The 15,916-nt window shown below is 46.7% G+C and overlaps 4 protein-coding genes across 4 annotated transcripts; 1 reads left to right on the top strand and 3 right to left on the bottom strand.

Moving 5' to 3' along the window:
* Nucleotides 1-620: 620 nt before the first annotated feature.
* On the bottom strand, nt 621-3,655 carry L228DRAFT_157203 (hypothetical protein). The gene has a single exon (XM_018329359.1). It carries the CDS (start codon nt 3,321-3,323, stop codon nt 1,062-1,064), a length of 2,262 nt encoding a protein of 753 aa, XP_018187219.1. The 5' UTR covers nt 3,324-3,655; the 3' UTR covers nt 621-1,061.
* On the bottom strand, nt 3,181-4,749 carry L228DRAFT_248379 (hypothetical protein). The gene has a single exon (XM_018332833.1). The coding sequence runs from the start codon at nt 4,292-4,294 to the stop codon at nt 3,299-3,301; it is 996 nt and encodes a 331-aa protein (XP_018187218.1). The 5' UTR covers nt 4,295-4,749; the 3' UTR covers nt 3,181-3,298.
* Nucleotides 4,750-5,280: 531 nt separating this feature from the next.
* L228DRAFT_253517 (mitochondrial import i) lies at nt 5,281-6,000 on the bottom strand (the record flags this gene model as incomplete). The annotated part of the gene is made up of 2 exons (XM_018333755.1): nt 5,281-5,304; nt 5,374-6,000. The coding sequence occupies 2 exons, from the start codon at nt 5,998-6,000 to the stop codon at nt 5,281-5,283; spliced, it is 651 nt and encodes a 216-aa protein (XP_018187217.1).
* Nucleotides 6,001-6,269: 269 nt separating this feature from the next.
* On the top strand, nt 6,270-12,284 carry L228DRAFT_283801 (hypothetical protein). The gene is made up of 10 exons (XM_018336149.1): nt 6,270-6,534; nt 6,641-7,572; nt 7,632-8,619; nt 8,676-8,918; nt 8,971-9,202; nt 9,269-9,579; nt 9,638-10,140; nt 10,209-10,361; nt 10,420-11,078; nt 11,162-12,284. The coding sequence occupies exons 1-10, from the start codon at nt 6,362-6,364 to the stop codon at nt 12,068-12,070; spliced, it is 5,103 nt and encodes a 1,700-aa protein (XP_018187216.1). The 5' UTR covers nt 6,270-6,361; the 3' UTR covers nt 12,071-12,284.
* Nucleotides 12,285-15,916: the final 3,632 nt, after the last annotated feature.

The following is a 15,916-nucleotide window of genomic DNA, read 5'->3' as shown; positions in this document are numbered from 1 at the left end:
TTTCTTCGTGTTTTATTTCCGTCTGTACTTCGTATTGAATCACCTTCCCTAGGTATAGGTAGGTACTTTATATCCTTTCGTACGGCCGTACCTGGATTTGAACACGTTCAGTACCCTACGTGGTACCTTCCGTCTATTCATTGTTCATTTCGTTTTGTTGGTTTTATTAATCTGATTTAGTTTTTATTCTATTTATTTTATTTTTTATCTGGTTTTTTTTGGTCTTGTTTCATTAGTTTTTATTTGTTTTGTTTTCTTTCATCTTGTGTTTGCATTAAACATTCTCATTCTCATTCTCATTTGCATTTCCATACGTTTTGTTTTCCTATTCCTTTCTTTTCATCTGCACATTCTCATTTCCATTTCCTTCCTTTTGTGTTATTATTTGCATTCCTTTTCTTTCTCATCTGGTTGCATTTATTTCTCATTTGGTTACGTTTATTTCTTTTTATGTGAAGCTTATCTTCTCGAGTGAAATGTTTCTATGCTTTCCCTTTCTTTTTGCCTTTCCTTTCCTTTGCCTTTTTCATTGTTGACGTTGTCGATGACATTGAGATTTAGATTGAGTTGTTGACACTGACGTTGATGCTGTCCTTGGATTGACGTTGACGTGGGTTTGAGTCCATCGGATTGGATAGGGTATTTTCTCACGACAGTGGACAAGACTAGGCAGTTCTTTTTGAGCTTTGGAAATGGCGTCGGCGTATTCTGGCTTATCTTTATTACATTCACTTCATTTCATTCCATTTTCATTATTTATGCTCACTTTTCTTTTCTTTATTTCACAGACTGACAGATTACCTCCCGGATTAAGAGAACGAGAATGATAATGAAATGGATAATGAAGACGAGAATAAAGCTTGAGTGAGAACCAGGCTTATCTCGAGAAACGACAGGTGGACAAATGGAAAATGGACAAAGGACAAAAGGACGACCACACTTGACAAGTGGGCAAATGGCAAACCACAAATGGATGACCACCCTGTAGAATGACAAGCACGCTTGACGAAACCCTGCAGAATGACCACAGACCAGAACGACCACAGCCAAGATAAAAAAGGTCAGTAATCCAACCACTCAGTCTCATCGGCCGCCCACTTCTCATTGCGAGCAAGACGGTCCGCGGTGTCGTAATCGTAGCGGTACGCCATTCCTTTTTCTGCGGCAGGGAAGTGCTCCGCGATGATGTCGTTGATTTCGTCAAAGCGGGCTTCTTCATCAACTTTTTCATCAGCTTCTTCGTCAGTGGCCTTGCCATCCTTTCCCGCCTCCTGCTTCTTCACATCCTCATGGCCATTCTCATCGTCGTCGTCGCCGTAGTCATAGTTGGTCATGGGTGTGTCGCCCTCTGCATCAGTCGCTCTCTCTACACTTTCGTGTCGTTCAGCTCTTTCAGCTCTTTCAAATCCGTCGTGGATCGTTTCGCCGTCATGAATAGAGTGGGCAGAATGGACGGAATGGACGGAATGAGTAGCATCGGCAGTACGGACAGTAGCGGTACGAACACCCCCCTGCTCATCGTCACTGCTGGACATTGGACTACCGTCAATGTTGCTCAAAGACTCGGAAAACTCTCCACGATCATGTTCGAGTTCAAGTTCGTAAAACACTTCTTTTTCGCCATCGGCATTCGCGGACACGACAGTCTTGGTGTACGTCCGAGTAGCAGCTCCAGCTGCGTCTCCGTCACTGGCGGTATGATGCTTCGAGAGACTAGACACGGTGCCAGCGTCGTTCAACTTATTAGGACCGTCACCTGGCCGAGCAACGGTAGGAGTCTTGTCAGAAACATCAGAGACACCAGAAACATCAGTCATGTCGAGATCAGCAACGTCCCGCGTTTGCCGAAGCCGAACAATATTCGACAGGACAGAAAACGGCTCGGGACGGTCTCGGCGCTCAAAGAGACTGACGGGGAATGGCACATCGGGGTAGTATGCCTCATAAGCGGCTTTGAGGAGGTTCTTGACAAATACTTCGTCCCGGGGGTCAATGCTGTCCGAGTCTTTGAGACGATGACCAACACTACTGTCGGACCTGTTGCGCCCAGTAGAAGTTGTTTCTGCGGGGTAGATGGTAGAAAAGGGCTCAAGACTATCAGCACTCTCCGCAACCACGAGGGCTGAATTTTGGAGCTCTGGTCTACGGCCAGATTCAGGATGTTGAAGCGATGCGTCATTAGAGTATCCAGGAGACCTGGTAGCGGGACTGCGCCCATGGAACCAGGAACTAACAAGCCTTGCTTTTTCAGCGGTCGACTCTTCCCAGTCAATAACGGAAGAAATGCGGCTCGAATGTACGGATGGCCTGGAAGACCCAGCTGCGGAAATTTGTGAAAGACCACTCGGCGGGGAAATCGACATGGAGAGACTCAGTTTGCGCGAACTCGGTGGAGATGATGACCGCAAGGAGACAGAAGGCGCGTTGAACACCTGGGTGCTATTGACTTCTTCACGCTGTTGGCGATGATGGGAAGCACTACCGCGAAGAGACTGCGCATTGTTCTTGTCCTCGGAGTTTGTCTGCGAAGCAATACCGCTGTCCAGAGTCGGCCCACGATTGGGCTTATTGGCAATAACAGTCGCAGGCGAGTGCAAAGAACTACTGCCGAACGAGGGGGACGAGATAGAATCATATCTTCTAGAAAGAGTCGATTTCGAAACGCTATGCTCAGAAGCCAGGGTAGGACGCAGCCTGACGGTCTCGCTGCTCGGAGCATTCGAGGTAACGGATTCTTTGGGCTGGCGTTTCTTATATCTCTGAGAGCCCGAGATGTCATTATTCGTTGATGATATCGTCGAAGTTTCAATGCTTGGCTTGGGCACTTGTTCCGGTGCTATGCAGCTCAAATCGAAAAAGGTCATCTCCGAGGGAGCAGGGGTATGATCACGGACACGGAGATGGTTGTTTGCATGTACATAGATGTCACCCATATCGATATCGTTGAAAGGCTCAGAAGCCGATCCAGTCACATAGGCTGTAGACCCACGAGCGACAAACGGAGATGTCTCCCATGGCATGGTCACAGCTCTGTCCCAGTCCGGCGCCAGGCTATTACTTCTCCTATTCAGGCCCTTGTTTCCAGCACCGCCGACGCGATGGGGAGACAAGGACGTATTCCCTTTGTCTTCGGTAATCTGCGCATTTTCAGATGCTGTCAAATGTTGCGCAATGCTCTTGACGATATGACGAGGACGGCCGCGATCAATATCACCGTACAAATGCTGGAATGTCTTTGTTGCTCTGATGCGAGCTTCAAAAGCAGCAACGGAGGATTCCTGGGTCCAATTAGCAAAAGTCAATGCCTCGGTTTCACACAGCATAAATAGAAGGCAAATATGGAGAAGATGATGGGAAAACTCACATGCCAAATCACTGCTGGATACCCCCCACGCAGCATGGCCCGCTTTAACGAGCTCCAGTTGTAATCATCCGAAAGACGATATTCAGAGAATAGAGGATTAAACTTCTGGTGCAAGTGATCCAGTGAAAAACTGTAAAATCTTTTGGGCGACTGTTCCAAAAGGCAAGCACACCAAGCTTTGTCCATCGCCGCTATTTCACCATCATCGAAACCTGCAGTCAACGACTGAGCCGGACCGGAACCGCGGCCATGAGAAATCCCAGTGGGTACCGTCCAGTTGTTATAGGTCGAATAAGCGTTGAGCACATCAACCATCATACCGAAAGTCGTGATTAGGGGTACAGAGATGGGAATGGTCTCTCGCATGTCGCCCGGATACAAACGGTCATTTATCAGATAGATCATCAATGCCTTTGGACAGGCCGTTCCTGGAGCCTGGCTAATCAGCCTGTCTGTAAAAGTCCCCTTGATATATCGTGCCTGCTCGTTTTTGCATTTGAGTAAGTATAATTCCTCAAGTTTTACTCCAAGAGGCGCAGATGACAAGGCCTCGAGGTCAGCATCCGACATGCCTTCTGCAACAAGCTGTATATTCAGCTCAGCCATTGTGTCTTTGCGCCTGAATGCGGACTTATTGTCGGACAAGAAGTGATAAAGTTCCCTCTCGCGGTTCCATTCTGACAATGATCGTTGCAAGTTGGCGTATAGATTGTCTTCTTTCACGAGTTTTAGGGGCAGTCGATCGACTCTTCTTCCGTCGGATTCTTGCAAATCAAAGGCATCTAGGTATGTCAGCCCGGAAATTGCTTTGGATTCCCAAGCTTTCTTGAAGCCAATTTTCCCTGCAAGAAGAGCATGTTCCATGGCCCAGTTTATGAGCTCAGCGGTGGTAGGATTGGGCGTAAGATCGTCCATCATGGTCGACGTCATCTTGAAAGATCAAAGCTAAACTGCACCTGGCATGTTGCAATGCGGATCAAAACGGCCCAAAGGAGCTGAGAGCACTGGCGCTAGAATCAACTTGAGGAGCTACAGTACTTGAGCACTGATGAAATGCTCTGGAATTGAGGAAATAAGCACACGCTTGAAAGCTGATAAGTTGATTCGGAGGCGTAAAACAAGTAGCACTCCCGGCAGGTAATGCAGCAAATGCAGTTGTAGGTAGAGATAGGGAGTAAGCGATGTAATAACAAAGGAATGCGCTGATGAATTGAGTATATTGTCGAGCAGAAAGGCATGTTGTGCAATTTTCTCGGCGCACTATTCAGTGATTAAACCGTATGCTCTGTTGACTGGACGATCAGATGAGGTCGTAGACGGTAAGCTGCTGAACGGGTTATATCAGGGATCGGCAGGGGCAACTAGCCATCTGTCGTGCCTTCCACGGAAGGGGATGAACAAACAATTCATGCACCAAAGGAAACATAGCATGCACAACATCAGCACCAATGAAAGCATATCATAATGCCCATGACAGCTCATTGACAGATTAGAACATGAAGATGAGACTCAGGGGAGAAAAAAAAACTGATGCAAAAGAAATTTTTGGTTCGCTCGAGGAAACTCCGTGAGACCTTCCCCATGATGACCGTATCCAGAAGTCTATACATACAATTGTCCACGCGAATGGACCCGATATTCCGAGAGGAGATGTGTCGCTCATTGTGCCTCAGAGAGCAAACGAAGAAGATTAGAAATATAGTCACACATTTGATGAAAGGAAAACGCTTTAAGAACCGAGGCAAACCCGAGATATGCGCAGCTGTACAATGCATAAACCACCTCGCAAACCCAAGATACCGACTACGTACAGCCCATCCGCATTTCACAACAATGTCCGAACGATGCCGTCGTCCCAGGGGTATCGACTCGCGTCGGCCGCAAATAAACAGATGGCGAAAGAGAAAGGATGAAATTTAGAACAACGCCTTGCGGGTAACCTGGACACGAAAATATCAGCAACTCCGAATATAGGAAAGAGGGGAAGGCATATGAGGGAAATTTCTTACCGCCCACGCGCCAGCCGCACTGGCCACGAGACCTCCAGAGATCATCATCGGCTTGACTCCTTTGGTACTCTTGAAAACCATTCCACTAAGAGCGCCCGCCACAACGCTGTTTGCGGAATCATGTTTGCCTCGATAGTAACCTATCGTTGAGTTGACGCCATTGTAGACCATGGCAATGACACCAGCAGAGTTTCCGAGGAAGGGACCACGACGAGTCACGGCGTTGAGCACCGAATTAAGCCGAAGCTTGGGAGGCGCAGTTGTGGGCATCTTCCTCAAACCTTCCGCAAGACCCCAAGCACCTCCCATCGTCAGTGCAGCGAGATAAGTCGTTCCAGTGCCGTAACATAGGTCGTCCGACCAACCCCTGGACGGCAAGGCGGACTGGCCGCCGGGGAGATCGGAGAGTGCGGAGTCTTCAAGAGTAAGATAGTCGAGGGAGTCATGGTTGAGTCCAGCCAAAGGGTGTAGTTGTGACGGGTCAGGTAAGCTCGGTCCGGTCAAAAAAGATGAGACATCTTGAGCCGTAGCAGGGTCAAATTGAGGCGTTTGAAATTGATCTTGCTGGGAGGCCGTCGAGGACGAAGACGAGGACTTCCGTCCAGTCAGAGAGTCCCAAATTGACATTGTGTGCGGTTAAATCCTTTGACGGATCAGGGTTCGATGAAGCCGCTCTTTGAGGACTCCACAAAGGGATCGAGACGAAGTGGCGGCAGTACTGATAATGGTGAAAAGTGGTGATTGATTGATGATGATGATACTTTCGGCCATGAAGGTTTGATTGTCGGCCTCTTTCGCTACGAAAAAAATTGCTTACGTAATATCACAAATTTCACCAGTTTGGCCCAGCTATGCCATGCGGATCAAACGCGGACAGGAAAAAAATTATTTAGGGCAATCAAAAAAGTTCATGGAGGAGCATTTGAAAGTGCACCGTTCTGGAATTGGAGTTTGAGAATTGGCTTTTTACTCTGGACAAAATTTGCCAATGGCTGACTCGCTGCCCAAGCCTGTCATGGGTGAAGGAAATCCGAGCCAGCCAAAATGGCTGTCCGTGGGCCGGTCAATTCCTGTCTCAGAGGATGACTTGAGATTGATCAGCAAAGAAATTGGACCAAATATTGAAAATGCATTGGAGAGTGATTCTGAGATGACAAAAAAGTGCGTATAGAATGAATTGCCAAACGAAACGGAAAAAAATGATTTATTCGACCCAGACATGGTTTATCACATGAGAAGCAAATATCGAGCTAACATATCTCATTAGACAACTGGACGGTCTGCTTAATGATACCTTGGAAACTGCGGGACTACTCAACATTACTCCAAACCACCGGACCGCAGCCTGCAATGTGCTCTGTGGCTTTCTTGACAAAGGGAAAGTATCACGTGTTCACGAATTTCGTCTTATTTGTTTTGATCTTCGCCGATGGGAGAAGCTCTTCAGCATTTATTTGGAAAGATCCAATAATGCAAAGATCAAATCAATGAGGCAGGTCTTGACGACATTAACCTCACTCATTGTGGACTCCCAAAACCCCTTTTCTGAGTCTTCAATTGTTCGGGAAGATGCAATAACCAGGCTCGTCCGTATTATGATTGGGCAAGAGTTATTCCCAAGGTGGAAAGCTGCGCTGCAAGCCCTGGAATTTTTCATTTCAAAGGAGGTGGTGTCAATTAAGGAACTTCTGGACATTGTTTCTGCACGATTTGACGACGCGTCAATATACAATTCAGAAAGGCTGGCAACAAATCAAAGCAAGCATGTTGAAAGCGCGCCGCACCTTATAGAATCCAAGCCAAATTTCAATTTGATTGAAATTTTCATCTTACATGCACTCACATGGATTCCACACTTGGATGTTGCGCCTGCTGCTGGGCATCTGGTGTCGACGTTCTTCAAAAAGCTCAGAGCTCAGAAAGATTCCAATTATTACCGTTCTGATTCACATTTGCCGCTATGGGCCTTTCCACTTCAGGAGAGTATCAGAAAGTATCCTGAATCTTTGGAGACGTTCAAACATCATGTATTTCCTGGGCTGTTTTCCATATCTGGTTCTGACTATGTGAGTTTCTTGAAATATTTGCACCTTGACGACTTCTTGTCCGGCGCGTCTGTGGAAGAAGAAGACGTCGGTGCATCTACGCTATTCTCAGCATTAGAAGTTGGAAAGGAGATGGGTCTGGTCTCCGAACCTGGTAGGTCTTATGATTTTGTTGTTATAGTTGTAAAGCCGCAACATACTAACTTAATTTAGGTGATGATATCCGAAGCAAACCTGATGCTCTCGTCGTCCCCGGCCATGTTTTGGGACAATTATTAGACCACGCTTCGCCAACGATCAGAATAGCCGCTCTATCATTATTGGTCATGTCTTTAGCAACAACTAAGCCATTCACAAACGAAACTCTTGCCGTTTTACGTCGAAATCTTATGAATCTTCATGGCGACACTGATGCACGTTTTCGAAATGAAGTTCTAAGTACAATAAAACGGCTTTTCGACAGAGCTAGAGGGGGTGCCGCAAACTTGAAGCGAGAGATTGACCGCCTGTCAAAGCAGCAAGCCAAAAAATGGGAAGAAGGCCGGGAGACCAGTGTAGCTCGAGCAAAGGCGCTTTTTGAGAGTCATATCGAATTTATGTGCTGGTATATTAATTGCTTAAAGTTTGAGCTTCGATCTACAGCGTCATACCAGCGCCATTCCACGGCATTGAAGGCACTCCTGCTCGTGGTTCGGTCCGGTCTAGACAGCACTATTTCCAAACAAAATTTGGCAAAGCTTGCACAAGGTGATATCAAGTGGGTCTTCAATGTTGAAATATTCGACCCTCTCTTGATCCGAGCTTTGCTGGATCTTTTAGTCGATCCTTTCGAAGACGTACGCGATGCGGCCGCAAAATTGCTTAAATTAACACCACTACTTTCTTTGGATCGACCAGCATCTTCATCTACACCAGAAAGTCTCAACTTCGATCTCTGGACACACTTACAACGCAATGAGAACATTTTCCAGAGAACCGGTAGAGCCGATCATGCAGATGGCATTGCTCGAACCAACGAAGTCATTTTTGAAGTGAGTCGTCTTAGTTCACCCCAAGGCAGCACCGCTAGCAAGTTCAGTCCCGAGGTTGAGCAAGTGGAGAGGATTCTCGCAAAGCTTGAGGAGAGTATTGCAGTTGCAAAAACAAATGTTCTGAATGCGGTGTCAGAAAGCCCAGTTCATGGACAATTAGCTAGCTTACGGTTCGTACCCGCCAATGTTTAATTTTCAACTAGGTGTATTGATAATTCCACTACAGATACATACTCGACCGTTCGGATTTCTATTCCTCTTTAAACTCACGAAGTGCGGATGAGCTTCAGTATTGGAAGAAGCTTCACCGCCGGATGATTGATGCCTGCAATGCCATCTGGCACTTTGTTAAAGGGGTCCTTTGCAATGATTCACCGGAAGGCCATGTTCCGGAAGATGCAGAATTTGATAGCGATATGGGAACCAAAGATCTTCTCAGTTACTCTTGGCGAGCTCTGAAGGAGTCCAGGTACGGTGCTTTAGCCCATGAGAATGTTGAGTTGGCTAATCTCGTTGTCCAGTTCTCTCTTACGCATTATCATCTCAAAGGCTACGCATGTGCCTGGCGCTGCAGTCTCTATGCTTGAGAATAAGGGCTTTGAAGAGATTGGAGGATTAAGCTTTATCCAACTTGCCGATCTTCGGCATCGTGGAGCTTTTTCGACAGTCTCACTAACCTTTTCAGCTTGCTGCATCCGCTCAAGCAAGTCAAAGGAGCCCGAAGTCCGTCAGCTGCTCACGATCTGGTATAAGGTGAGTTTGAGGGCTCTTAATCTTATAATTTCCCTACACGGTCTCATCATCTTCTGACTGTATAAGAATGCTCTCTTCTGCATCCGTGACAAGGCGTCAACAACTACTCGTCGTTCTGCCGGTATTCCCTCTCTGATTACAGGCATTCTATCTGCGGATCTGGGTGGAGAACTTTTCCGACAAGTCGTCAAAGACCTGCAAGCAATTGGTGGAGCCGCTGTTTCCACGGATGGCGAAATGCAAGAAGGAGACCTTCCGCAAGTGCATGCTCTCAACTGTCTCAAAGACATATTTAAGAGTGCCAAACTCGGACCCTCCTCCGAGCCATACGTCCCGGAAACCATGGATCTTGCCGCTGCTAGTCTGGGTTCATCCATGTAAGAAATTATTACGGTCCACTCAATTAAATAGGTCTTAATTTTAACTCGACATCAGATGGCCAATCCGCAATTGCGGCATGATGCTGTTTCGAGCCATCATTGATCGTCTCTTTGGAACCAGCGAGGGCTGGGACCAAATAGACAGCGAGCAGACTTCCAGATTGTCCAAACTATCATACCACAGCTATCCGAATTTGCCTAGGATTCTCATCAAACTTCTTGAACAGAGATCAGCTGCACAAGCGTCCGAGAACAGTGGAGCTTCCGTGGAGGGTGTCTTCCCAGCTTTGGAAATTATCCGCCGGGCTGGTGCACCTAAAAACGAGGCAAACTTGATCCGTGAACTTATTTGGAACCACATGGGCAGCAAACTATGGCATGTACGTGAAATGGCCGCTCAGACGTACTGCTCGTTGATCGAAGCAGGTCAGCATCTCGAGACGATCGAGGGGCTTCTTGAGAAGCCGTTTGAGGATCAGAATGCTGTACATGGTAGATTGACGTGCGTGAGAAACATTGTTGAGCGGCAAATCTTACAATTCGAGAAGGGTGTTCAAGGTCTGTACCTGTTTAATCTCAGATCTTCCAACTTTCCTTGCGGACCAGCGCACTGACTTAAACTATAGTGGATGTCCGAGGGCTCAGCTTGTTGTTGGGTGATTTCTACCAGGCTGCCGTCCTAGACAATATCTGCCCATACTCAAAGTCTCCTTACATGGACGCAGTCAATTTGGTGGCAGCGGCTTTGGCGCGCTCTGGAAATCATCCGCGGCTCCTAGGTAAAGCACCTATTTCTTCACGGAAATCCGTTCTTCCACTAACAATAACCACGCATAGAAAATCTCTTTCGAGACTTTCCTACCAGACCGACTTTCCAAGACACGCTTGATGCTCTCCTACGAGTTCGAGTCGGGGGCGGGCTTCGAAGTCGACACGGTGCTATTGCAGGACCTTTACTCCGCCGAGCAGCGGCATGGAGTTTGACAATTATTTACTATTCACGGGGCCAGTTCAGCAACTTGAAGAACTTACTATCGACTTTGTCCCAAGAAGACCCCGATACCACCTGCGCAACGTTGACCCAGTTGCGGGCTCGCCTCCCACACACCGAATTCGCCAGAGAGCTATGCTTCATCTACAGCGACATTGTGGCATCCACGAGCTCTCCATCTGTCAAAGCACTGGCTCTGGGCCACTGTGCTGATCTTCTTTTGCACCAATCGTCGTCAGCATTTTCTCCCTCCTCCTCGGCAAACCCGAAAGCCCTGAACGAAATGACGAGTAACTCGCAAAGCATTACCCAGGCCCTTTCAGGACTTGTCCAGTGGACGCCTCCCATCCAAGCTGCAAGTCCCTCTCTGATCGATGCAGAACTGCGACTTCGCGGTATTCTGCTTGCGCTTCAGAACAAAGACAAAGATGTCTGGGCCGGGGATACCAATACGAAGGTCTCAGTTTTGCATGCAATGCTTCGTCTGTTTGCCAATGAACGCAACGTGAGTCTTATTTAATGCCTTTTCTCCATCAAATTCGGCTGCCGCTCAGTGCATGTGAACAATTCTAACCTCCATTGATCCAGGATTTCTCTACCCGTTATGCGGGAGTCTCCTCCATTGAAGGCTTCAAGCCTGGATTTCGTAACTTTGACCAATCTCCTCGGACCTCGCCCCTTCTCTTAGCACTCTACATTGCACTCTACGATACACTTAATGACGATGATGAAGAAATCCGCGAAAAGGGCGCCGAGGTTGTAGCATGGATCCTGAATTCGTCGTCATCGACTTCTGCCAAACCAAAGAGTACTCAGTTGCAACCGCAAGCGCAGTCTCTCATTATCCCGCCTGCCGCATCTTCTCTGCTCATGGACTTCCTTTCAACACCTTTATCATCGTATGCAATCTCGCCTCTTCTTCTGGCAGAGGGCATGAGTCGCGTCGCTGGACAGAGATACTTCACTGCGCGAAGCCAACTTTCTCATTCAAGTCCCAATATAATGGATCCTAAGCTCAACCTTGTCAGAGCAGAGAGCTCTCTTGCTGATGCCTTGAAAGAAGATGACTCGCTCTTCGTTGAGGAAAAGCAGAATTTGTATATTGACGAAGTGCGTGAAGCTGAGGCTTGGGCAGAGCTGTTGATGAGACTTGATCCTACATCCTCTTCTGCTTCGAACTCCTCACCAGAAAATTTTGCATATTTCGCTAAATGGATTGTTGACGGGCTCTCCGCACTCACAGAAACCTCCAAGCAACGTGGAATGGACGGTCCCCTAGGATGGACAGCTAAGCCAGACGTATTCACTGTTGGAATGCGTGTGATTTGTGGTGCAAAGGTTATCCTATCATGGTCTGCACCCATCCAGGTGGCGAAGGCAACAGAGATGAATGCTTTGGTGGGTGAAGTGAGAGATGCAGTACAGCTTCTCGTGGAAACTGGCCGCAAGGCAGCTCTGCATGGGATGTGGATGGAGAGACTGGAAGCATTGCTTTAAGGTGAAATGGCGAGCCATTCAATCTGCATGGCCATTGTGACGGAGATGGCTTTCACTCCTGCTCATCACAAAGGCCTGAGATTGGAACGGGGCAAGTGACATACATATGCACCCTGGAGCTTTGGCTACGTGAAGGAAGTCATGGATTGCTTTTCTGTACAAAGGATTCATTTGATATACCAGAATTATTGTAAATGGGCGTGAAGTAGTGTACATATCTACATACAAAAATGAAATTCATCATTTAGTCAAGAGAAAGTGCCTTGGTCCTTGTAAGACGTGAATCTTCTGCACATCCTGTAACACATGATTCATCCCCAAAGTCCGTCACTGTCAGGATGCATTCACCGTCCCTTCAGCAACGTCACTGGAACCTTGTTAGCGAAGAAAATTTTTCCCACACGGTGCTGAAGATCTCGAATATAAATACTCAGCTCATCCGCACCTCTTCTCCCGCTTCCTTCTGTCGTTCCCACTACCTTCATATAACCACACAGCAACATAACACATATAACAAGATACTACGTTTTATAACTCTATTTGAAATAGCTTTCCACTTTATGTCTTACGACTTTATATTCCCAACAAATGAAAAATGATCAAATCAACTCTCCATGCCTGAAAGGACGAGACTGGCACAAGGGTTGCTTTGGTGCGGCTTTGGCGGAAGACATATTTTGGCTTGCCGCTTGCCTGTCCCTCGTCTAAAGACCTCTTTGGTGGTTGGAGACTCTGGTGACCACTCAAAAGGTATGTACGCTATGTATTATGCTTTGTTTTTTTAAAGAAAAAAAAAAGCAGATTATATATAGACTCTGTATTCCACTCAATATTCTCTGCTTGCTGTCTCGACACGGGGCAGTTATGCTTTAAATTTGGTCATGGAAGTGTAAAGGGCTAACCAAAAGATTCGTATAGTGTTCACAGTCGCCAGCCGTGAGCAGCCAAATGGCCCGGTGCCCCTTTTCAAGTTTAGAAATTTGGAATTTTAAGCTTTTGCCAGCACAGAGGCACTCCAACGCTTTGCCATCGAAGTGTAAGAAATAAAAAAGCTCTTTGTGCCTGTAGAATGCATTGGAAGACGAACTAACAAGCTGACAGAAGGATTTAAGTTTAATTTGCTCCGATTACCAAAGTTATGATCCTTTCTGAACGGCGAGCGTAACTCATGAAACTTGATTTTGTCAAAGCACTTGAGCTGTGACAGCTGCGTCTGACTGTTCTGTGCTAGTGATCATTAAAGTCATCATAACAATGTGTAAGTATTGTTGCCTTCTTTCCCTTCGCCATTCCAGATACATTTTATTTCACATCGAAGACTCAATGTCTTGAGGGATCAAAGCTAACGTGGATTTTCTGCAGGTTGGATTATATAGAGTCATTCTGGCTCACAGCTGATACAATTTAATCTTCTGGTTTCCAGCGGCTATTTCTTCTTCAATATGTCTGCTCTCTGTCCAATGTGAGTGTGTAGCAGTTGAACAAATTGTACAAGTTGGTTTTCTGTTTGGAATGGAAGCACATCCGATCCTTGAAATTGTCAAGAAATCAACTTCTAATTATACAATGATCTTTTTTTCTTCAAAAACACAAGTCAAGCTGACAGTTTTCTTTATCCAGAAAATGAACTCTATTCGATTGGATCATTGCTAGTAGCAAAATGGGTCGGAGCTAACGTCCGACTCTGCGCAGATGGAGAAACACGACTGCTCGAACCGGCGTGCTCGGCATTGGTGGAAATAGGGTCCGACTCTATTCCACGGTCCACCAAACTGAGCCCACTCCATTCGGTGTACAGCTTGTCACTGATACAGCAGACCATTTTTCCGGTGCCATTGCCCCTATTTTAGGGGGGTCTCTGGCACACAAACTTAAGAGATACGGAGCTGCGGCTCCTCGACCTCGTCAGGTCCCAGGCTCGCGGCTGAAGCAGCAAGGGAGAAAAGAATCTCTACCGGGGTGTCAGACTCTTGCCGTCAGAATTGTGAGCCGTTATTGACTCGATGACGGCCCCTTCCAGCTAATTCACATCGGCACCCAGGATGTGCGTCGAAAAAGGTTTTTCCGTCTCAGGCTTTTGAGAAGAAATCCACCACTGTGCTAGTTCTGAAAAACATATCAACACTTCTCCAGCAGAACGTACGAGTGGCTCTTTTGTTGCCTTTTTCTTCAGTCTCGTTGACGAAGAGAAGTCTTCGCGAGCATCCACCCCTCTACAGAGTGCCTCCCAGACTTCTTCCGAAAAGCGCTTCGGAGTTGTTTTCAGAATACTGAATTTCAACTGGGGAGTATTTGGAGATGATTCAGAGCCCCTTATTACGGACATATTGAACCGGTTCCAGGTCTCTGGGTTTTTTAAGCCGGACTTGGAAAAGCCTTTTGAAGGCTTGGCTCTTTGCGCCGTTTTCACCCGACTATAGCAAGTTTGCTGCTTGCAGCTCCCTCTAGCAAAGAAGGGAGAGGGACTTGGGCTTCTGCCCCGAAAACTTTCTACCGTTGGCTAAGAAGGAAGGGAGCTTCGGATTCTCCAACTTATGCAAAATTAGTTCCAGAAATTTCCCGAGCCCGACTGTCGTGTTGCGGAGTGGAAATTGCTGATTGACATGCATTAAAAATCATTTCTGACTCAAAGTGGAGCCTTCCTACGTCTATTAAAGACGTTTCATTAAACGCCACAGGGGGTTAAAGGTGGCTGCAGAGTCTACTCTTTGACCTTGAGCGAGCATATTTACGGCTGAAGCAACAGAAAAAGACCAAGACTGGAATGCCTTAGCTTGGGTCTTCCACAACAAAATTATTGATTATCGTGATCAAAGATGGAAAATTATCACCAGGCCCATCCCATTTGCAGCTTTGCTGGTTGCGGCTGGTCTTTTATACTTTCCTTGTAAGCTGATATCAAAAGATACAGATTGCAGCGGAAAGAGCCGCCGATACATGCAAGTTTTTCACAATACGGAAATTCCTGGCCGAATTGAAAGCTGACCCATTTGTCCGGCAGAGTTCAAAAATTGGCTTCTACTGCTGTTTGTGATTAATTTTTCTGGGGTCTCAATCAACGTCCTCGCTGGAAACAAACCGGAAGGTTTACTATCGACCATTTCGATTCGTGGTCTTGCTGACCTCAATACCATGAGTAAGCTGCAAGGAACTCGCCATGTTCCAGATCCTCATTTATAAAAGATTAAATTGGGATCTGAATTTTCAGAGCTACCAACATGGATGGGCACCATCAAATACATGTAACGAATATCAACCAAAGGCGAAGATACTGTGGTTCAAAAGATTCTACAGGCTGCACCTGACCAAGACTCATTTACCTCTTGAAGGCATTGAAGGAAAAGATTTTACAAGTAGAAGATCAGAACTTGCAAGTTGGGATTTTGGAATCCGAAAATTCGAAGACCTTCCAACAAAAGCAATGCGTTATACGAATCAATACACGAGTTCAAGGGCGAACCTTCTTTCCATCTAGGTTCTGAATCACAAACTCATTTTTTGGCACAAAAGATGCGTTGCCACTATAAAACTCTCGCGAAGACGCGGCGGTCTGGCTTGATATAAAACAAATGCTTCGACAGATTTTGTCTTTTGGCGTCGGGAAAATTAGAACTGGCAACGAACCGCAACAGCGACGGCATAAATCATATCAAGCAGTCCTCTGCTATGATGGCGCCTACTCTACTTCTGCAGACTAGCATTTCGAGAAGCGTGGATTTCCAAGCGTCCAATGTTATCGCCACTCTGACCCATCTTCAGAGGATACAACAGTCGAATTTATTTGCTTCAAGGAAAGCCTAAGTCTTGAAGAATCGTGGCCGCTCCGTGCACTTTCTGACGCCAGTC

This window comes from Xylona heveae (assembly GCF_001619985.1).
Source record: "Xylona heveae TC161 unplaced genomic scaffold L228scaffold_7, whole genome shotgun sequence".
Lineage (NCBI taxonomy): Eukaryota > Fungi > Ascomycota > Xylonomycetes > Xylonales > Xylonaceae > Xylona > Xylona heveae.
Note: the sequence above shows the minus strand (reverse complement) of the source record. Positions and strands in the feature narration are given on the sequence as shown.

Excerpts from the sequence above, each read along its gene's own strand:
- L228DRAFT_157203 (XM_018329359.1), bottom strand. The coding sequence starts at position 3,323 with ATGCTGTGTGAAACCGAGGCATTGACTTTTGCTAATTGGACCCAGGAA.
- L228DRAFT_248379 (XM_018332833.1), bottom strand. The coding sequence starts at position 4,294 with ATGACGTCGACCATGATGGACGATCTTACGCCCAATCCTACCACCGCT.
- L228DRAFT_283801 (XM_018336149.1), top strand. The coding sequence starts at position 6,362 with ATGGCTGACTCGCTGCCCAAGCCTGTCATGGGTGAAGGAAATCCGAGC. Across the intron at positions 6,535-6,640 it reads GATTCTGAGATGACAAAAAA|ACAACTGGACGGTCTGCTTA; the intron begins GTGCGTATAGAA and ends ATATCTCATTAG. Across the intron at positions 8,620-8,675 it reads GGACAATTAGCTAGCTTACG|ATACATACTCGACCGTTCGG; the intron begins GTTCGTACCCGC and ends ATTCCACTACAG.